At 32.6% G+C, this 23,852-nt stretch overlaps 1 protein-coding gene across 1 annotated transcript; it reads left to right on the forward strand.

The window, feature by feature from the left end:
* The first annotated feature begins 17,575 nt into the window (after positions 1 to 17,575).
* On the forward strand, positions 17,576 to 18,681 carry LOC120415980 (transformer-2 protein homolog alpha-like). Its single transcript, XM_039577634.2, has 3 exons — positions 17,576 to 17,656; positions 17,721 to 18,157; positions 18,217 to 18,681. Exons 1-3 carry the CDS (start codon positions 17,654 to 17,656, stop codon positions 18,479 to 18,481), a joined length of 705 nt encoding a protein of 234 aa, XP_039433568.1. The 5' UTR covers positions 17,576 to 17,653; the 3' UTR covers positions 18,482 to 18,681.
* Positions 18,682 to 23,852: the final 5,171 nt, after the last annotated feature.

The raw sequence follows: 23,852 nt of genomic DNA on the forward strand, positions 1-23,852 counted from the left end.
TCATTTTATTCATTTTATTCATTTTATTCATTTTATTCTTTTTATACATTTTATTCATTTATTCATTTTATTCATTTTATTCATTTTATTCATTTTATTCATTTTATTCATTTTATTCATTTTATTCATTTTATTCATTTTATTCATTTTATTCATTTTATTCATTTTATTCATTTTATTCATTTTATTCATTTTATTCATTTTATTCATTTTATTCATTTTATTCATTTTATTCATTTTATTCATTTTATTCATTTTATTCATTTTATTCATTTTATTCATTTTATTCATTTTATTCATTTTATTCATTTTATTCATTTTATTCATTTTATTCATTTTATTCATTTTATTCATTTTATTCATTTTATTCATTTTATTCATTTTATTCATTTTATTCATTTTATTCATTTTATTCATTTTATTCATTTTATTCATTTTATTCATTTTATTCATTTTATTCATTTTATTCATTTTATTCATTTTATTCATTTTATTCATTTTATTCATTTATTCATTTTATTCATTTTATTCATTTTATTCATTTTATTCATTTTATTCATTTTATTCATTTTATTCATTTTATTCATTTTATTCATTTTATTCATTTTATTCATTTTATTCATTTTATTCATTTTATTCATTTTATTCATTTTATTCATTTTATTCATTTTATTCATTTTATTCATTTTATTCATTTTATTCATTTTATTCATTTTATTCATTTTATTCATTTTATTAATTTTATTCATTTTATTCATTTTATTCATTTTATTCATTTTATTCATTTTATTCATATTATTCATTTTATTCATTTTATTCATTTCATTCATTTTATTCATTTTATTTTATTCATTTTATTAATTTTATTCATTTTATTTATTTCATTCATTTTATTCATTTTATTCATTTTATTCATTTTATTCATTTTATTCATTTTATTCATTTTATTCATTTTATTCATTTTATTCATTTTATTCATTTTATTCATTTTATTCATTTTATTCATTTTATTCATTTTATACATTTTATTCATTTCATTCATTTTATTCATTTTATTCATTTTATTCATTTTATTCATTTTATTCATTTTATTCATTTTATTCATTTTATTCATTTTATTCATTTTATTCATTTTATTCATTTTATTCATTTTATTCATTTTATTCATTTTATTCATTGTATTCATTTTTTTTCATTTTATTCATTTTATTCATTTTATTCATTTTATTCATTTTATTCATTTTATTCATTTTATTCATTTTATTCATTTTATTCATTTTATTCATTTTATTCATTTTATTCATTTTATTCATTTTATTCATTTTATTCATTTTATTCATTTTATTCATTTTATTCATTTTATTTATTTTATTCATTTTATTCATTTTATTCATTTTATTCATTTTATTCATTTTATTCATTTTATTCATTTTATTCATTTTATTCATTTTATTCATTTTATTCATTTTATTCATTTTATTCATTTTATTCATTTTATTCATTTTATTCATTTTATTCATTTTATTCATTTTATTCATTTTATTCCCAATGATGCTATGAGACGCGGGTTCGATTCCCGCCTTATCCACTGAGCTTCTATCGGATGGTGAAGTAAAACGTCGGTCCCGGTTTCTCCTGTCTCGTCAGAGGCGCTGGAGCAGAAATCCCACGTTAGAGGAAGGCCATGCCCCGGGGGGCGTAGTGCCAATAGTTTCGTTTTTCATTTTATTCATTTTATTCATTTTATTCATTTTATTCATTTTATTCATTTTATTCATTTTATTCATTTTATTCATTTTATTCATTTTATTCATTTTATTCATTTTATTCATTTTATTCATTTTATTCATTTTATTCATTTTATTCATTTTATTCATTTTATTCATTTTATTCATTTTATTCATTTTATTCATTTTATTCATTTTATTCATTTTATTCATTTTATTCATTTTATTCATTTTATTCATTTTATTCATTTTATTCATTTTATTCATTTTATTCATTTTATTCATTTTATTCATTTTATTCATTTTATTCATTTTATTCATTTTATTCATTTTATTCATTTTATTCATTTTATTCATTTTATTCATTTTATTCATTTTATTCATTTTATTCATTTTATTCATTTTATTCATTTTATTCATTTTATTCATTTTATTCATTTTATTCATTTTATTCATTTTATTCATTTTATTCATTTTATTCATTTTATTCATTTTATTCATTTTATTCATTTTATTCATTTTATTCATTTTATTCATTTTATTCATTTTATTCATTTTATTCATTTTATTCATTTTATTCATTTTATTCATTTTATTCATTTTATTCATTTTATTCATTTTATTCATTTTATTCATTTTATTCATTTTATTCATTTTATTCATTTTATTCATTTTATTCATTTTATTCATTTTATTCATTTTATTCATTTTATTCATTTTATTCATTTTATTCATTTTATTCATTTTATTCATTTTATTCATTTTATTCATTTTATTCATTTTATTCATTTTATTCATTTTATTCATTTTATTCATTTTATTCATTTTATTCATTTTATTCATTTTATTCATTTTATTCATTTTATTCATTTTATTCATTTTATTCATTTTATTCATTTTATTCATTTTATTCATTTTATTCATTTTATTCATTTTATTCATTTTATTCATTTATTCATTTTATTCATTTTATTCATTTTATTCATTTTATTCATTTTATTCATTTTATTCATTTTATTCATTTTATTCATTTTATTCATTTTATTCATTTTATTCATTTTATTCATTTTATTCATTTTATTCATTTTATTCATTTTATTCATTTTATTCATTTTATTCATTTTATTCATTTTATTCATTTTATTCATTTTATTCATTTTATTCATTTTATTCATTTTATTCATTTTAATCATTTTATTCATTTTATTCATTTTATTCATTTTATTCATTTTATTCATTTTATTCATTTTATTCATTTTATTCATTTTATTCATTTTATTCATTTTATTCATTTTATTTATCCACCGTTAAAAATCGTTATGAACGAAAAGCATGGTTTTGCGAGCTTAACCAGCTGCAACAATTTGTTTCAATTCAATCCAATCATTTTTGAGACCAAATTCCGATCGGGCAGTACACACTTTGCACTGTTAAAAATTTCAAATTTATGTTTGAATCGCTTGAAAATTTTTATGTATCGCTTACTTTCGTTTTTTTTTTTTTTTTTTTGATAGCTATTAATTAATAATTTAAATAATTCCAACTTATTTTCACGACATTCTACCAAACATTCCCAGGCACCACCTTCGCCATGGTATTTCCCTCCGAAAAACCCCGCAGCTGCCGATTTTGGCCGAAAAATTATAATGGCCGAAAATTGAAAATGTCCGTTGGCCACAGCTGCTATTTCGTTGCAGCGTTGTTATCCGGCAGCAGCATATTTCGTGTCCTTTATTGGGTGCGGTACAAATTCACATTCCCGCGGGAAAACTTTCAAGCGCGTGCACTTGGTTTTGGCGGGGTAACACATTTCGGATACAACGAAATGTGGGCGGCTCAGGATTTCGGCGTGGTATTTTTGCCTCACGCACTTTGGTGCAGTTCGAAAATGCTTCGAAATATGTGTGTTGTTTTGTGGTGGCGATTAACCTTTTTCAGACGAGGACGAAACATGCCGGTGGATTCCAGTTGAAATTTTTGGACGCCATTGGCTTGCTTGGAATATTTTTTTGGAGTAGCTTGATGAAATTGAAAACAGTAAAAAAAAATTAAAAACATTAAAATTTCTGCAAGTCAATCGTTGAAAAGCTATTCCGCAATTCAAACCAAGATGAACCCCCACTTCCATTCCAAAGGGACTTCGATAACTGCTTCTAATAAAGGATTCATGTCTTAAGCAAACCTCATTCTCGTGCTAATGACCAAACCCGTTACGCCAATAAACCCCACCGGAGAACTCTCTATTGGCTCTCGGTCTTGGCCTGTTGCTCAGCTGTAGGCCACCAACCGACGACGACGATTATGGACGGTGAAGCAGCCCATTGAGTGAAAGTCGTTGAGAAAGTGCACTTCATTCTGAACTGCAGCACATTATGCGCTCTATGTGTGTGTGTCGAGCACTAACTTCTTATGCCCCATTTGTTTGCATTTGCAAGCCCTCAAAGTCACTTGACCTGAGCTTGAGTTCCTTAAGGTCAGACAGTCACATGAAAGGGTTATTTGATGGGGGAAATTATTGAAATGAGCTTTTATTCAAATATTTGTTCAATATTTTTCCAACTTTCAACTATGCAAAACGGGGAAACAAATTTAATCCCCGCTTCAAGCTGGTGACAATTTCACCAAATAGTGAAACCGTGCAATTGAATTAAATTGTACCGTATTCGTATTGTCCGCTCTGAAAAAAAAATGGCGAAGCGAAAAACGAATTTCCAGCGAACGAACATATCGATATTAAAAACTCGCATCAATTTATTTAAATTCATCGGCGAGTACGACCAGCAAAAAAAAAAAAGAAAATCGTACATCATGTGCCCACACATTGATCTGCGCTCGGCAAATTTGTTGGGAAAGTATTTTGTCGGCGAAAAAGCGATTATTCCTAGCACAATGCATTGTATTTTGCTGGGGGTGGTCTGTTTTAAATTACGAGTAAGATTAGTATAAGTTAATCACAAAAAATACAAAACAAAGAAACTTAGAAACTGACAAACAAACTAACTAACTAACAAACTAACAAACTAATAAACAAACAAACTAATAAACTAACAAACTAACAAACTAAAAATAAAAAACTAAAAATACAAAACTAAAAATACAAAACTAAGAAAAAAACAAAATATAGAAAGAAAACATATTATCTAAGAAACTCAGAAACCATTTTTATTTGAAAATTTCAGCCGGTTTTGGACAAACTGGCCCCGACCCCACAGGTAACGTTTTAGGCTTTATCGTAGCTCTTACAACCGCTATAAACCTATCAAATCCTACATTAAAACAACTTAATCGTAACAACCTCCCCAGAACCCAGAAAAATCCCTCTAAAAACCCAATGTTTATTTATAAAACCTTCATAGGAGCTCAAGGCTTTACAATTCAATCATAACAAACTCCTCAAAGCCGTAATAAAACTTTTCTTAAAACCTAGTCAGAAGTTATGGAAAAATGACATTTAATACGTATTCACAAAATAACTCTTCGTCTTGCCAAACCATCTCCATTTAGGTTTGCAAAAATGGCGATGATGGAATGAAAGATATTGACAGCAATTACATTAATTTGAGTGCTTATTTCTCGCATTAGGTGGCTCAATTCAATTTCAAATTTTAATCAATTTTTTTTGCTTTTTCTATTTTTTCTACAAAGATGGCGGTCAATCACATTCAATCAGACCACGATTTAGCGCCATGGGTTTCAGAAAGCATTTAACATGCCTAATGGCATTTGACAGCTTTGAGCACTTAACTAAAGAAGTATGCGATAAAACCGTTTGGCATGGCATTTGCTATCAGGTTTTTAAGACACTCTTAAAACTTTCATAAAACCTGATTGGAAGCCATTTGGCTTTTAATGTCACTAGGTTTTATGTCCGAGGCATAAAACCTTCTAATCAGCGTCTGTGTCTTTGAATGCCGAAATAAAGCCAATAAGCAATCAAGATGCTTCCACAAAACCACAATAAAACTAGCTGGGGGCTAGCTGGTTTAAACATGTTGTGTGATACTTTGTCCCGAGGGGTAATTTTTGTCCCTAATCGTGAATCCGAGCTCCATTATTCGATATCTCGTGACGTTAGGGTGGTACGACCCCTTCCATTTTTGCGAAAAATTACTTGTTTTTTGATTATTTGCAGCCTGAATTGGTGATGGTTTGGAAAATTGATGTCAAAAAGTCTTTTATGCCCGATTTCATGGCGAACTCAGAATTCCGAAAAAATGTATTTTTCATCGAAAAAAAAATACAACAGTTGTTTAGAAAATGATGCCATTTTCCGTTATTTGACTGCACAAAATATTGGGACGTATAATTTTTGGAGAAATTTAATGTACATTACGAATCTGCTATAACCAAGAAGCGTAGGGGAAGGTGGGGCAAGACCACCATATGGGGCAAGAGGAACAATCGCTCGTACGGCCGTAACTTTTACAATTTTGATTATTATCAGTATGACGTAAGGCTACCAACTCTTGCTGAGCAAAAATCCGTACACTTTACCATGGTATAACAAAAATTGTCAATGAATTATTTACGTTATTTAAATTTAATAAATCTGAGAATTAAAAATATAAAACTGTGTCGTTTTTACAGCTAACAAATTTCACAAAATGCTATCAGAGTGCTTATGACTTGCACGTTTAAAAGTATTCATAAAATAAACCGTGATTTGAATCAAATCATTATGTTCTTCAATTTTTTTTGTTAAACGTTTAAAAGTTTACGAAATGTCAAGTTTGCTTTTACGAATAATATCGTTCTTAGTGTTTTCACGAACACTTTTCCAGAGTTTTTTTTATTGAAAAGGTCCTATAACATGTGAAACACAACAGTTTATAGGACCTTTAAAAAACTCTAGATTTGTTAAATGTTCAAATGTTTTCACAAGTTTTAGAAAGGAATATATATAGTAAGGAATTTCTAAAAGAACAATTCTAGAGTTTTTTTTAAAAGGTCCTATCAACATATGAAAGACAATAGTTCAAAAACTCTAGAATTATTGATAATCAAGTTTGAATTGAGGATTCCCCGGAAAAATATCCCTTTTTAAATCAAACTCACAGAAAAATAAAAACTTATAGTTAACAAAAGCTTCGACCAAATCAAAAAAGATTAAAAAGTTGTTAAAATTCCGTACAAATCCGTATTATGCGTAAAATTCCCTACAAAAATTCCGGCCTGTTAAAAATCCGCGAAGAGGTTCGAAAATCCGTATGGTAAGGAAAAAATCCGTACAGTTGGTAGCCTTAAGTATGAGGAATTGTTGCTAGCAATGCAATTCTACTACCACGTAACCTCCAAAACGACGTAAACGCCAAGGGACATAAGATTTAATGAAGTTTTTTCAAAATTTTAATATTTGGATGGTACAAAATAAGGCTTAGGGTTCGTTTTTAGGCTCATTTTATCAAAATGCTATTTTTCCTAGATCAGTAGTGTCCCTACCAATGACTTGCACCTATTATAAAGTATGATTTAACTTTTGGTTATTTTTGTTGAGAGCTTTTAAAAAATCTTGTTCAGGTGGGGCAAGTGTACCATATGGATTTTTAGTATGGAAAAAAATACGAATTGCTGCAACAACATATTTAATTGGGAAAAAATACATAAAAGTACTAAAAAACTGATAAACAATTGTTAAAAAAAATGTCCATGCAAAATATAATGATATTATGAAAAATTTCCTTTTTTCATCTAAGTAATATTTTTTTTTCGTAAAACGATCAAATTTTAAGTAAAATATTGTTATTTAATCTTAAAAATGAAAGAAACGTTTCAAATACATTCTAATCTGATGTATCTAAGTGATAACAGTTCAATTGTTAGCAAATTAACATGTTGTTTCATGCATTGTTCCTCTTGCCCCACTAGTTGAGAAGAACGTACGGAAAATAAAAATTTTTAAAATCAATTTTTTACATTAAAAAACAGAATTTTTTTAAAACTTGTTCTATCAAAGTCTTAGTCAAGACCTGAGATTAGATGATTATAAAAAAAATCCGACAGATTTTTTAACGTTTTTGATGGGTTATAACGAGCCTTTCCTTAGCTTGTTACACTTGCCCCACTTTCCCCTATTTTTTTCATTTTAGATCAAACATTTTCATTTTAAAATTTCGTGTTCTACAAAGTTATAGAATGCTAACGAAAAAAATGGTATGGGTAATTCTCCGCCAACTCACACAGCAGTTGCCTCGACCCCTCTTCGATTTTCGTGAAACGTTGTCTTAAAGGGTAATTTTCGTCCCTGATCACGAATCCGAGGTCCGTTTTTTGAGGGACGGCGGTACAACCCTTTAAGTTTTTGAACATGCAAAAAACATGTTTTTCAATAATTTGCAGCCTGAAATGGTGACAAGATGGAAATTTGATGTCAAAGGGACTTTTATGTAAAATTAGACGCCCGATTTGATGGCGTACTCAAAATTTCGAAAAAAACGTATATTTCATCGAAAAAAAAACACTTAAAAAAGTTTTAAAACCCCTGCCATTTTGCGTTACTTAACTGTAAAATATTTTGAAACATGTCATTTTATGGGAAATTTAATGTACTTTTTGAATCTGCAATAACTCAGAAGAGTCATTTCATTTAGAACAAAAATTTTCATTTCAAAATTTCGTGTTTTTTCTATGTGCATTGGGGTGCCCAGAATATGGGACTTTTTTCAAAACCTTGATTCACAAGCTGATTATTGTTCCTTGAGCTATTTTATGACTCTGGGCCAAATTTGACACCATTAAATATACCTAAAATATTTTTGATCATTTTTATTTTATTTTATTTTTTTGTCTAAATTAAAAAAACACTAATGAACAATGTGGACCTATGTTGGATTCAAAATAATTTAATTATTATCAGTCTGTCCTGCTTGAGAACCCCTAAAATAGATATTGGAGAGTGGAAAAAAAGTCCACATAAGCCGGGAGCAGCAATTTCAATTAGCACAGAGGTGAAATTTTTAAATGCAATTGTTAAACATTTGCAACCAAAAAAAAGATGGTGCACTTTTCAATGAAAGCATGTCCATTGCAAATACAACACACACACATGAAGGTGCGGCTTATTGGGAAAAAATGTTCATGCTGTTTTTTGTTGTGTTCAGAGCATTATGTTAGCTTTGTTAAACAAATTTGCTGAACATTTTTAATTTAAATTTGCAGTGTTGGTATAACAATAGCATGCTTATTTTAATTTAACATATCTCACGAGTCAACAAAACTCAATCAAAGCTCATCCCCAATAAACTTGGAAATTTAAATGCGACTGTCATGTTCACCATTCATCGTCACCGTTAAATCACATAGCACAAACACACACAGATACACGCGGGAGGGAATGCTTTAACAGTTAAAATAATGCCTTTCACCGATAATTACCGTAATTGAACGGCCCCCGTGTCGGGATTTAATTGATTTTCGTTGTCGGTACGAGATTGAGTTTCCATTTGGGATCCGATTTCGGCCTGATGGATGGGAACAGGAGAACGAAAAAAAAACAGTACGTAAATTAATAGCATACTCGCGTAGCGAGTACTAATTTTTTAACATTGTATTGTGAGAGCGCGATTTATCAAATAAAGTGGGATGAATTGGTGGCAATTGTGCACTGAAATGTATCAATTTCTAGCGATGGATAAAGTTTCAATGAAGCAATCTCAATGCGTTAGCTGTAGAAATTTGAGAAATTTAAATTAACGTGTAAGCACACATTCATACCAACAATTACCAACAGATTGAATATGACATGATTTAAGATTAAATACTGTTGAAAAAAGAAACTAAATAAAAAATTAAAATTTATCTAATTAATCTAAAAACTACAAAATCTTGAAAACGTCGAAACTGATTATCAAAAAAAAATTGAATAATATTTTTACATAAAAAATAATATCAACCCAACATTCAAAATAAATTCAGAAATATATTTAAAAGTTTTTCATGGAAATTTTATAAAAAAATAGGTGAATGTAAATTAAGAGTGCACTGATAAATTGTAAAAAACAATCTTTTCCAACAATTGCACTCTAAATTCAATTGCACCGTTTCCACCAAACATCAACAACTAAATAAAAATAAGATACTTCACATAAAAACGACGACCATTTTGCGGCACGGTTCACCAAAGGCAACATTCCTAATAAAATGAGAAAAAAAAGTCGGAGGAAAAAAAATGAAACGATTTCACGCTTAATAAAACGCTCGGAATGATGTGAAGTACCATACCTCTGTCATTTGCAGCCTCCCACGCGCGGTGAAACTCAAACATTCCCACAAATTGACAGGGACGAAGGCACACACACACGATGCTCACTTTTGTGGTTGGGCAAAAAAAGAGAGACTAAACTCATGCGAGGAAAAATGGATTAGGATTGAGGATTTGCTGGCTGATGCTGCCATAGAAATAAAACGAAATCGCTCGGCTTAATGGTTTCATTGTGAGGATTTATTCGCGTTTGACACTAATGGCAGAAAAGGTCCATTTATGCGTGGAGCAGGAGGGAAGAGTCATGTGAGGTAAATCCGGGAACGATAAAGCAGGTTTCAAACTGTATATTTTGTTGATTAGATTGAATTGGTGTAGTTTTTTTGCATTTGTTTTGTACGTTACGCCATAATGCCTTGACATCGAACATTAAACATTAAACATTAAACATTAAACATTAAACATTAAACATTAAACATTAAACATTAAACATTCAACATTAAACATTAAACATTAAACATTAAACATTAAACATTAAACATTAAACATTAAACATTAAACATTAAACATTAAACATTAAACATTAAACATTAAACATTAAACATTAAACATTAAACATTAAACATTAAACATTAAACATTAAACATTAAACATTAAACATTAAACATTAAACATTAAACACTTATCACCCATATTTTTCAAATTTTGTGACTTTCACCATTTTTTTTTTCTTTTCCTTTTTTTTTAAATAATTTAACTCAATTATTTAAAAATCAAATTTTTGTTCCTCCAAAACCATGAATGCCATTCCGTCAACCCACCCCGTTTCCCATCATTAGAATAAACCTGGATGGAAATGGTCCGCGCCCTTCGAAAAATCGGTGCTGCGCGCACAAATTTTAACTAAATTTATGGCCAAACAGTCTGCAATCGGCGGCGGTGGGCACACGACCAGAAATTTGCATAATTTTCATTATTTTCTACATCATGATGAATGAACAACGAACGACGCTGCGCTGACAAGGACCGGAAAAAGCTCTCCTCACAGATCTGGGTGTGGGGAAAAAGCACGACGTCACGTCAGCGGCGGGAAATGGGTTGGAAATTTTTGCCAGATTTTTAAACGGAGCTGGTGTGATTTTCATCAAATTGAATTGAGAGGGGAGTAAATTTGGAGAGAGGGGAGGAAGGGCGGAGGGGGATGGGACCATTTTTGCATCGTGCTCTGCTCTCCCCGTTCTAATTAATATGCAAATTGCCGTTAAATGTGTTTGTGTGCACTTGTGGAATAATTGGAGCCAAATTACCCGGTGGGGGGGAAAGTGGGAAGCCTGTGTACGGCAATTGAATTTCGATGGTCTCGTTTGGGGCGAAAACATGAGGGTTTAGCAGTTAAAAAATATCAATTTTATTTATATTTATATTTTTTTAAATAGTGCAAAATGGAAATCTAGATTAAATTTTCAAAAGGTCTTATCTGCATAGGAAACCCATGAGGGATAGGTTGTTTTGAAAATTTAATCTAGAAATCAACGATTTCTGATCAAGCTCAAATTTGGACAACCACCTCCTTTTTGGCACCACCTAAAATATTCGATATATATTCGCGAAAATTGTGAAAACCTCCATACATACATACAATCATAAATCGGAGCTTTTGTTACGGTATGTCCACGCATCCTTCTTCCCCTGTAGATTTTGAGAAATGTGATCAATTCTCAGAACTCTCTCTGCGGTAAACACAACGCAGTAGAGCTGGCCACACTATCAGCACTTTGGTGTTCAGTTACAGCTAGTTTAAAGCATTTTCGACCGAAATTTAGTTAGAGTTCTGAAAGCGTAATTCATGTTAATACAACGGACAGGAAGGATCATACTAATTTTATTTTGTTTCAAGGAAACTGAAACTATTCATTTTCTTAGTTTAGTTCAGTGTGTTGTGTTGTTTTGCTTGAATGGTCAAGTAGAAGCCAAGTAGAACTTTGTTTTATTGATCTAATAAATGTTAAATGTGGAAAAAATTGAGTAACACTTGTAATTATTATCTCGCATATATATGCAAAAGAAGGTTAAAACCGAGGTGAAAACTAACAATTAAAAGATTTGGAACAAAAATTATGTATTTATTTCATACGACCTATTCAAAAACCATACGTAAACAATATTTGCAGCGCCTCTGGCGGGGATTTCAGTAAACTGCGTGCGTGTCAGATCCCTGGGTAAAACGGGCTATGAAGAGGTCTAAAAGACATAAAAAATCTTAAAAGTGCTCGCAATTCTGCGACCCTATTTTAGTCACATTTGAATAGTTGATTGCCTTAAGGGGTTACATAGGGGAAATATACCCATTTTAATCACTCTAAGCCGTTCGACCAATTCTCATCACTTTTGCAGTTTCCGCTACTAAATCGTCATTTTTAGATACATCAACAATGGAGAGTTGCTTGCTAAAAGCGGCTCCGTGGCTTAATGGTTACGGCTTCTGTCTCCCAAGCAGAAGGTTTAGGGATCAAATCCCGGTCGGTACCTTTGAAATTTGGAATCAGGAATTTGAATATGAATAAAAACTAAAATGAATCAGGTGGGATTCGAACTCACACCTTTGGATTGGTGGTGGTCTGGGACGCTAAGCAGCCGGCCATCAGAAGGTTCACACTCTTGCAGTGAATTGATCCGTAGTGTTGAAACACGTTATCTTCTCATATTAAATACGCGCTGATCCCTGATTTGCCTGAGGGGATTGGAAGTCTAAATATAGATCAAGTTTCCTTCAAAAGCTTGCTTCTATGTTTAGGCGGGGCCGAACAATGCCCAGCGACCTCGGAATTGGACCGCAAGGAGCTCTGTCATTCTGAAATGGGTCGTTGGAAGCAGCGCGAGGGCTATCACCACCTAATACCCGGGACTGAGATAAGCTGTATCAGCATTCGGCATGTACACAGTCTGATCTCCGCCAACTCACACAGCAGTTGCCCCGACCCCTCTTTGATTTGCGTAAAACTTTGTCCTAAGGGGTAACTTTTGTCCCTGATCACGAATCCGAGGTCCGTTTTTTGATATCTCGTGACGGAGGGGCGGTACGACCCCTTCCATTTTTGAACATGCGAAAAAAGAGGTGTTTTTCAATAATTTGCAGCCTGAAACGGTGATGAGACAGAAATATGGTGTCAAAGGGACTTTTATGTAAAATTAGACGCCCGATTTGATGGCGTACTCAGAATTCCGAAAAAACGTATTTTTCATCGAAAAAAACACTAAAAAAAATTTAAAAATTCTCCCATTTTCCGTTACTCGACTGTAAAAATTTTTGGAACATGTCATTTTATGGGAAATTTAATGTACTTTTCGAATCTACATTGTCCCAGAAGGGTCATTTTTTCATTTAGAACAAAATTTTTCATTTTAAAATTTCGTGTTTTTTCTAACTTTGCAGGGTTATTTTTTAGAGTGTAACAATGTTCTACAAAGTTGTAGAGCAGACAATTTCAAAAATTTTGATATATAGACATAAGGGGTTTGCTTATAAACATCACGAGTTATCGCGATTTTACGAAAAAAAGTTTTGAAAAAGTTGGTCGTCATCGATCATGGCCGTTCATGGTCACCCGCGACAGACACGGACGACGAAACAAAGAGAAACGCAAAAAGTAACTTTTTCAAAACTTTTTTTTTGTAAAATCGCGATAACTTGTGATGTTTATAAGCAAACCCCTTATGTCTATATATCCAAATTTTTGTAATTGTCTGCTCTACAACTTTGTAGAACATTGTTACACTCTTAAAAATAACCCTGCAAAGTTAGAAAAAACACGAAATTTTAAAATGAAAAATTTTGTTCTAAATGAAAAAATGACCCTTCTGGGACAATGTAGATTCGAAAAGTACATTAAATTTCCCATAAAATGACATGTTCCAAAAATTTTTACAGTCGAGTAACGGAAAATGGGAGAATTTTTAAAACTTTTTTGGTGTTTTTTTCGATGAAAAATACGTTTTTTTCGGAATTCTGAGTACGCCATCAAACCGGGCGTCTAATTTTACATAAAAGTCCCTTTGACACCAAATTTCTATCTCATCACCGTTTCAGGCTGCAAATTATTGAAAAACACCTCTTTTTTCGCATGTTCAAAAATGGAAGGGGTCGTACCGCCCCTCCGTCACGAGATATCAAAAAACGGACCTCGGATTCGTGATCAGGGACAAAAGTTACCCCTTAGGACAAAGTTTCACGCAAATCGAAGAGGGGTCGGGGCAACTTTTCCCGATTTCGTGTGAGTTGGTAGAGAATTACCCTGATACAAATTATACTTTCCCATAATTTCGCTACCGGTTAGCGGGTATTGGATTGGACCACACACACACACACATCAACAATGGAGAGTTGCTTGCTCACTTTTATTTGAGCTTTTTGTAACTTTGGAACAGTCAAAAACATTTTAAGAAAGCTGTAATTCATGATCAAAGTGCTGATAGGCTGATAATAGGAATAGGCTGAGAAATGGTGTATTTCCCCTACATTTAAATCGGCAAAAATGTCAGAGGTTGGTATGAGCACACACTTAAATTTTTTGTAAATCTGTTTTCAGGGAATTGAAGTATACATTTTCAACTTTAAACAAAACAAATTTGTAGACATTTGGTTGTGTCATTACCGAGATACAGCTATTTGAAGTTAGCAGTTTCAAAAAACGGGTGCCACGATATCTCAACACTGCTTCGAAATCGGCTCAAAATTTTGGTGAAGACTCGTTAAACCGATCCCGTGTGCATGACGAAGGCCGATTTTCAGAAAGTTTATTTTAAAAAGTTAAAAATATTTTTATGTTTTTCATATTAAAAATCGTAAGTTTTTGATTTTTGTATTTTTTTAAAAAGCAAAATTTAAAAATCGGGCTTCGTCATGCACACGGAATATGTCTTGAGAGTCTTCATCCCAAATTTCAGCTAATTCGGTCCATCCCATCTCGAGATATCGTGGCACCCGTAAATCAACTCTGTGTTTAGAGAAAAACGCTCACAATTTTTGACAGTTCGCTTTGTGCATGGCAAAATTTCAAACTTAACCCTCTACTGCCCAAATTTTTTTTTCTAAAATATTTATTTTTCCCGTGTTCAGGAGGTCATTTTGAGCAACTTTTGTTCTACGAAAAACTTTACTTCTCTTGTTTTATGTTTTTCTTGTTTCATTTTTAGTATTTTAATTTGCATTTATCTTGTTAAGTTTATGTTTGTTTTTGGTAGTATTTGGCCTACTCTACCACCTAATATAATTACATTTCGCCTATCTAATTTTTTCACGTTTTTACAGTCACTTTTTAAATTTTTTGCATGTTTTTCACATTTTCTGCTATAGAATGGCACCATCATTATTTAAATTGCAAACAAATGTGTAAAGGCATAGTCTGGGACACTACAAAAATTACTGCATACTTCTTTTTACTGAAAATAAAGGAAATGTTAGTAAAAAACACAGCCAAAGTTGACCCCTAAAAAAAATACATTTTTAAAAACATTGGCAAAGTCACATAAAACAAGTTAAACTTCCAACTCTGAAATTTTCTAAAATTTTAAGAGTTCTTCTTTCCAATGCTTTTGAAAGATCAAAAATCGGTTGGAAAATTGATTTTTGGCGATTTTTTAGATCGAAGCCCGTCTAAAGGCGGGGTTAGGTTGTAGAGCAGCGATTCTCAACGGGGGTACCGGGCCTACTTGATTTACATGGTCGCTGTTGTAGAGGGTTAAATCGTCTGTTACTCACTTGAATCATGAAATATCTTCATGAAACTTTCAGGAGTGATTGAAAATCATCTTTTTGGTGGAATTAACAATTTTGCCGTAATATGAAATTTTGAGATTTTCTACATGTATGTAACCCCTTAAAAGTTACCAAATTCATTTTTTCAATGTTTAATCACCGGCTACGCCATGTTGGATTCAAAAATTCTAAATCACTTTAGAGTAGTTTAGAAGTCATACTGTACCTACAACTTTGCGGAATTTCAGTTCAGAAAATCCGTTTTAAGATACTGATTTTCCAATATTTAAATAGCCTTTTTGTATTCCAATATTAGAATCCAACTCGAAAAATACAAATATTTAAATTCCAAAAAAAAGGTCATTCTTGGGAGAATTACACTAGATTTTTATAAAATTATTTTTAAAATTGTTAGAAATATTATAACAAAATTGTGAAATAAATTTATGGAAATATGTTTTTCCTAAACCTAGAAGTTTTTTTGGTGTATAAATAGAACTTTTCCCAAGGTAAAAAAATCAAAAAAAATAAAATTCTATATGATATCAAGAAAGAAACATGTTTATGAAAAAGAATTTTAAATTTCAAGCATTATTTTGAAAATTCACAAAATGCGAAGAATATTTTTCAACGCAAAGCAAAATTAATAAGCGTAAAAATGTAGAAACATTTCAATGAAAAAAGTTTATAAATCACGAAAACAAAAATTTTAGCGAAAAAAAAAATCTTTTCGCGATAGTAAACATCGATTTTTTCAAAAATTCAAAAGATTTTTAAATCAACCCAAACATGCTAAAAAAGATTCTAAATGCAGGGTAATGCATTTTAAATTGATTTCTCTGATTGCAGTTAAATTTCCTGTGAAATTTTGAAGTTTTTGGAAAAAAAATTCAAAAACTTTAAATAAAATTTTTACCAGCCTAAGAGAGAAAATATTGTTCTTACAGAAACCGTATATCTTCTACCCCCGCCCTTAGTACGATGACATCCCTTAAGCAAACGTTTGCCCCGTAATACATAAACAACAACATAATCAAGGGGAAAAGCTCTCGCCATTCCGGAAAGCATCAGCAAGCACTAAAACTTTCCCATCGGTCATCCGGCGGCGCAAAGAAGGAGTGAGGAAAAACATCGGTCATAACACTCGAAACAGCACACAAACAAACATACAAACACACATACACGCCCTGCTTCAAGTGGGTGCCAGGATGGCTAATAAAATATTTACAGAACTGCCCAACCAGACCCGAGAATATATTTTTTTTATGTTTTCCGATTTCTTGACCAAAATTTAAGTCGAATGCCTTCATGTCGCACATCCGGTTGGGTGCAGCAGTCGGAAGGCACTGCCAAGAGAGTGTCTGTCCGATGCTTTCCGGTGCTGCTTAGCCCAGGGAATCGTACCGTCGTGTGTGCTTTCTCTTCATTTGGGAGGGAAATTTGCTCCGGAAAAGCGAGGGAAATACTCTCTTTGAGATTCAGAGCTCTCTACTTTTTCGAATAGGCTCTCTTGCTATGTCTCTCTTCGTGAAAACAGCTGATTTGGGAAATCGAATGAACACATTGAGTTTTTTGCCGGTTAGAGTTCATTTCAATTGGTATTTTTTATGATATTTTATTGGTAACTTTATTTTAGAATATTATATCATACAGTTGGTTAGATTATTCAATATACACACTGAGTGTACAAAAGATCGGAAAATTTCACGAATGTTTCGTTTTTTAACAATCGGACAACAAACTTCTGCGTGAACCCTTGAAATTTTTGCAGATTTACATGTATGTAACCCCTTAAGTAAGTTCACCGTTCAAAACAAAAATTATTGTCCTTTTCTTTCGAAGGTTCCCTTCTCAGATCTACTTTTTCCTCGAAAACTTGTCTTAACTTTCAACATCTGTGGTAAATTTAGTCATTTTGACAGACGTTGCAACAAAAACAAAAAAGTGCATTTTGTTGGATTTGCAGCGTGGAAAATGGTATTTCTTTTACTTTTAAGTAAAATTTAGTTTTTTTTTCGATTATTTTCTCCTTTCTCCGCAGCCTCGCTCCTGGTCCCCCGCCCGGGAAAGTTCCGGCGATCCTCCCCCGAGTCGCCGCCCTCTTCACCCACGCATTTCCCCTCCGGCTCGACGCCGCAGGTCGGTGGTGGTCCGTCCGGAGAGCCCGCTGGTCACCGATTCGGGACCTCGTTGCCTCGGAGTCTTTGGCATGAGCGGCCTCACGCGGGAAGCCGATCTGCGCGAGATGTTCGAGCGGTACGGCAAGGTCAACCGGGTCATGATTGTGCAGGATCCACAAACGAACGTATCTCGGTGCTTCGGATTTGTGTACTTTGAGCGGGCCGTGGAAGCGAACCACGCCCGCAAGATGTGCAACGGGACTAAGCTGCACAGCCGAGAGTTGCGAGTTGCGTTTTCTACCACGGCCAGGCCGCACTCGCCCACTCCCGGCTTCTACAAGGGGGATCTGGTTGAGAGGTAGCTTTGAGCTCAAGAACCGCTTTTGAATCGCAACTGATTGCGACTTCCTTTTCCAGAAATATCCAGCGCAGAAGAACGGGCCGAGAGCCAAGGCGCCGCGAGAGACGGCGCAGAAGGCGGACGCCGTCGCCATTCGAACCGCGGCGACGAGGGCGCACCCGGTCCCGATCGCCCTTGCCGTCCCGTTCCGCGGAGCGTCGCCGCCGGCGTTCACTTTCATTCGAAAGAAGCCGACAAAGGTCCCCGCGGCAGCAGAAGGACGACTGGTACGGCCACCCCGGATTCCGACGGGTTCGGTCTCGGTCGCCGTATTGTCGCTGAATGGTATGCGGAGTCGGAAGTTGAGTTTGAAAGAATATGGTGGAATTTACGCTACAGTTTGGGTGTATTCTTTATTCCAGTTGATTCTGGTAACGATTTGCTTTTTTCTAAGAAGCAATGTGAAATGTTTTGAATGATACGATTTGAATTTGTTTAGGTTTGAAGCAATAAACTTACGAATTTTGTAAATGTTAAGGCTGTACAAGGTATCTTTTTTTTTATTTTAGGAGTAATTTCCTAGAATTTCAAAAAAAAACTAAACTACCTATTAATTTTATAATTTTTGATTTTGATGAAATCGGTCCATGCATTCTCTTGCGTTTAAAAACTAAAAAAGATTTAAAATAAAAATATAAAACATAAAATTTTAAAAAGCTTAACAATTAAAAATCTATAAATCAAAAAATTAAGAATTCTAGATTAAATTTTCAAAACAACCTATCCCTCATGGGTTTCCTATGGCCTTTTGAAAATTTAATCGAGAATTGAGAAATTCCAAATTCAAAGATTCAAATGTTAAAAAATTACAACCTCAAACAATTTAAAATTCAAAAGTTCAAAAAAAAATCTTAAACTAGTTGTTTTTAAATCTAGGGATCGAAACTTGACATTTTAATTTTTCCCAAAATTTTGAATTATATTTTTGGGATTGCCTCAAAAGGCAGAAACTCAAAAGGCAGAATCTCGGAAGGCCGAAATTCAAAAGGCCGAATTTTGTCTTTTGCTCAGAAGGCAAAACGTCTCAAAAGGCCGAATGTCTCGAAAGGCAGAATGATTATGAAATTCAGAATTTTGTTCATATTTTCACGATTTTCATTGATTATGATGTTCAAAGATACAGTAAACTAACAAACTGTGATCTTTTTTCTGTAATTTTAAGCGAAATAAGTACATAATGAGTACATTCTGTTTATCTTTACCGATCATTTTGTTACCATGCATACAAGTGAGTAGAGTAGAATGAATTAAAGCATTTCAAAAGTGTTTCAATCTTATGTTGTTTATTGAATTATGGTGACGATAATTGAAATTTGGTCATTCGTCACCAAGTACTTATAATTATTTTTTTTGCGGCAAATAAATTAAAACTTTAAAATTTTGTTAGCAGCAATGCTAGAAAGTTATGCCTTCTTTATTTCGAAACCAATTTTTTTTTATATAACTATGGATTATGAAAATAATAAAAGCAAACCGCGCCCGAAAAGGCGGAAACGCATTCCAAACGAAGTTTGAAATGCGTTTCCGCCTTTTCGGGCGCGGTTTGACTTATGAGATTCGGCCTTATGAGAATTCTGCCTTTCGAGTAATTCGGCTTTTTGAATTTCGGCCTTTCGGGATTCGGCCTTTTGAGATTCGGCCTTTCGTAGGAGACCCATATTTTTCCTGAATAAAAATAAAAAGGTTCAGCAATTCAAAAAAAAATTACATACATTACAGCTAAATTGGTGATAATGATGTTAAGACAAAAATAAATCAACATCAGTTTAAATTTTGGGATACTTTGCAATCGGTCCTGACAATCATCTAAATCTCTATCATCAATTTGCATTTTTATCATTTAAAAAACATATTTTCAATGTTAGCGACTAACATTTCAAAAAGCGACATAAACATAGGCTTTGCGTGAGACATAGCGCTTATTGAAATGTTAGCGACGATATCTGTTAATCATTTGCTTTTTAAAGCTTCTTTCTTATATTCTATTTTTTTTAAACAAAACTGGCAACACCTTGTTATACTTGTGTTGGTGATAGCCTTGAACCGACGGCAAATTAGCTCCAAAAACTGATCCAACGCGGCTGATTTGAAAAAATATTTTGAATTGAGTTTTTTTTCGATAATAGAATAGTTATTTCAATGGTTTAGTGATGAAAAACATAAAAGAATTAAATAAACAACAGTTACATTGCTCGGAAACCGGACGAAATTGCTTGGTGTCAGTGCAAAACAGAAAAAAATCATCAAGGTGTCGCGAGCCAAATCTGATAAGCAACGAGGCCGGAATTTTTGGACCTAATCGATGTGCTAGGAAAATGGTAGGAAATACGAATGGCATTGGAAAAAGTGGCTGAAAAAGCGGAAATAATCAAAAAAAGAGGTAAGCTACAAAACGATCCTGCTTACACTTTCTGTTTGTTGGATTCAGTAAATTAGTACTTTAAAAGCCTGTACTACCTCGATCAATAAAAATAGGTCCAAAATAGGTACTAGGTCCAAAATAGGGTCATATACCCTAAAAATCCGAAATCGACACACTCAAAAATAAATAAATTCAAAAGTAAATGTTTTCACAAATTATGGATTAAAAAATCTTAAATCAAAAAATTCCAAAATTTAAAAAAAAATCAAAGTTATAAGAAAAAAAAGTCTAAATCTAGAATCTAAAAAGATAATTTAGTAACTTTTAAGTAAAGAAATAAGAGATACGAATAAACAGCATTTCTAGAGTTTTTTGATTTTTTTGAGTAGGTCCTACACTGAAATAAATATCATGATAGATGCTATAAGTTTTGCATATAGATTTTTTCAGAATGCCTCTGCATTTGACCGGTATATGCGTTGCACATAAACTGTGTGAGCACTGCATATAAATGGATAAGAAATTGAAATATGCTAACACATATACATACCATGCATTTTCACATCACATGAACGGTATATAAACGGTATAAACATATGAAAGACAATAGTTTATAGGACCTTTTCAAAAAAAAAACTCTAGATATGAAAGTTAAAGAAATAAAAAGTGCTTCGATTTGGCTCAAAATTGGACTGGGGGTTCCCTTTTGTTTGTCATTAGGGTGACCTAGGCAGTGTTAGGGTGGTCCAAAAATTGCCATTTTCGTCGATTTTCACGAAAACCACTTTTTTCCAAAAATCTTAACATCGCTCCATTTTAATTGATTTTAGCTGTCTGGGCGCAAATGAAAGTATGATTTTCAAGGAAAAATAGTTTGGAGTTTCAAAAATCTAGCGATTTGAAAAATTCTTATGAAAACATCAAATGCCGTTTTGACGGTGTCTGGACCAAAGAGTGCTAAGACCAATGTCTGGAAATATTTAAAACGGATTCCTTGGACAATTTTCGAATTCGATTAAATGAAAAATTAATCACTGTATGTAAAATGCTTCTACAAACAACACAAAGAAAACCATTTTGTTGATTGATACATTACACAGTTCAACAAAAAATCAAATGTTTCTTGTCTCTGAGACGAGTATATGTGTTCCTAGTAGAATTTTGCCTGCTGAATCCGAATCCGGGTCCAGAATTGCTCCAAATGGTCCCAATTTTGAGATACACCCGTTTGAAATGTTAGTTTAGGCCAAAATTAGCTACTTTGTCGACTATTTTACAAAAGAACTATTGAATAAACAACTAAACCAATACATGTATCTTAAAGTTCACGTTTTCCCCTTTCTGAAACACCCCTGGTTTTTTAAATTTGATTGTTTCTACGCATATTTATAGCCATTTTAAAATTATATTTTCAGTTGGTTCTCATTCAAGTTTTTCCAACTTGCATGCAAGTCAAATTCTGCTGGGATATCAATAATAAAAATCAAAAATGCTTTGCAGAACGTTAAATAAGTTTGTCTCGGCAATCTTATTGATCATTTTTAATGTAATTTTGTCTGCTGAATCCATTCCCATCATTAGATTTTTTCGAAAAGGTCAGGTTTTTGAGTAAAAATAGAATTTTCGATGATTTTTTCAAAATAAAATCGATTTTATGTTAAAGTATGACTCAGAGATGGCTAAAGGTCGATGTCTCGTCAGTCTAATTGATCATTTTTAATGTATTTTTGTCTGCTGAATCCATTGCCATCATTAGATTTTTTCGAAAAGGTCAGGTTTTTGAGTAAAAATAGAATTTTCGTTGTTTTTTTTAAAATAAAATCGATTTAATGTTAAAGTATGCCTCAGAGATGGCTAAAGGTCGATGTCTCGTCAGTCTAATTGATCATTTTTAATGTATTTTTGTCTGCTGAATCCATTCCCATCATTAGATTTTTTCGAAAAGGTCAGGTTTTTGAGTAAAAATAGAATGTTCGATGATTTTTTCAAAATAAAATCGATTTAATGTTAAAGTATGACTTAGAGATGGCTAAAGGTCGATGGCTCGTCAGTCTAATTGATCATTTTTAATGTATTTTTGTCTGCTGAATCCATTGCCATCATTAGATTTTTTCTAAAAGGTAAGGTTTTTGAGTAAAAATAAAATTTTCGATGATTTTTTCAAAATAAAATCGATTTAATGTTAAAGTATGACTTAGAGATGGCTAAAGGTCGATGTCTCGTCGGTCTAATTGATCATTTTTAATGTAATTTTGTCTGCTGAATCCATTGCCATCATTAGATTTTTTCGAAAAGGTAAGGTTTATGAGTAAAAAGGTGCAGTGGTAATCCTACAGGCATAACCATCATGACGAAGAACTTCGGACACAAAAGTACATGAAATTTTTATAGTTTTTAATATTTGCGATTCTTGGCCACAAAATCAATCACGAAACAGTTATTTCGTGAGATCTATTTATTTTTGCTCAAAGATGGTCTCATGATATTTTCACGTTTGATAACGTTTAAAACTTTCAAACGCTTCTTCAGCTAATCGTAATGGCAAAATTTTCGGGCCGGTTGATATGAAATCATTTTATCAATTCTCTGTTAAACTTTCGGCCTTGAACAATTTTCAAGAAATATTTTGCAAACAATAAAATTTATTACAAAGAGTCATTCTGAACCATGTGTTAAAGACACAACACACAAACCCTAGAGCTTGATACCCATATTGCCCCAACTCTTATGGTTCCGCAAATGTCCCCTTATCGGAACATCCCCGGGGCCTCCGGCCACTCCAAGTGGTGGCCAATGATCTACTCCCGCTCATGCTAGCTGGCATATTTTGGCGTGTCCTTGCCTCCAGGCCATCTGCTCCCGATGTTGACTCGTCGACGTGCAGCAACAGAATGAATTTTGGGGACTGACCGAGCCGCTTTTTGTTGATTTAGGTCGGGGACGTATGCCCCGCCTTTTTGCACCCATTCTCCTATACCTCCTTATTCGCTTGTTGCCCGTCGACGATCCGAAAATTATAAGGTAGAGTGGGGGTGATTTTAGATGTATCAATCTCACGTCTCTCGATTGACTGATTGGGAAACGTTTGTTCAACCAACCAGCGTGCGCTAAGAAGAGGGGAAATTTGCCGAGAGGGGAAGGTGAAACCAAAGCGTACACAAAGTTAAGTTGTATAGGTGAAAGCCACCAAAACCTAATGGTGCGCTGGTGTGCGTCTGCGCGAAACGTCAAAATGATCTATTGTGCTTAACTAAACGCTTGCGCTTCAACTGCCGAAAGCAGCACCTCTGC

This window comes from Culex pipiens, chromosome 2, assembly GCF_016801865.2.
Source record: "Culex pipiens pallens isolate TS chromosome 2, TS_CPP_V2, whole genome shotgun sequence".
Taxonomy (NCBI): Eukaryota; Metazoa; Arthropoda; class Insecta; order Diptera; family Culicidae; genus Culex; species Culex pipiens.

Coding starts and splice junctions, on each gene's coding strand:
- LOC120415980 (XM_039577634.2), top strand. Junction 18,158..18,216: donor AAGGGGGATCTGGTTGAGAG/GTAGCTTTGAGC, acceptor TTCCTTTTCCAG/AAATATCCAGCGCAGAAGAA.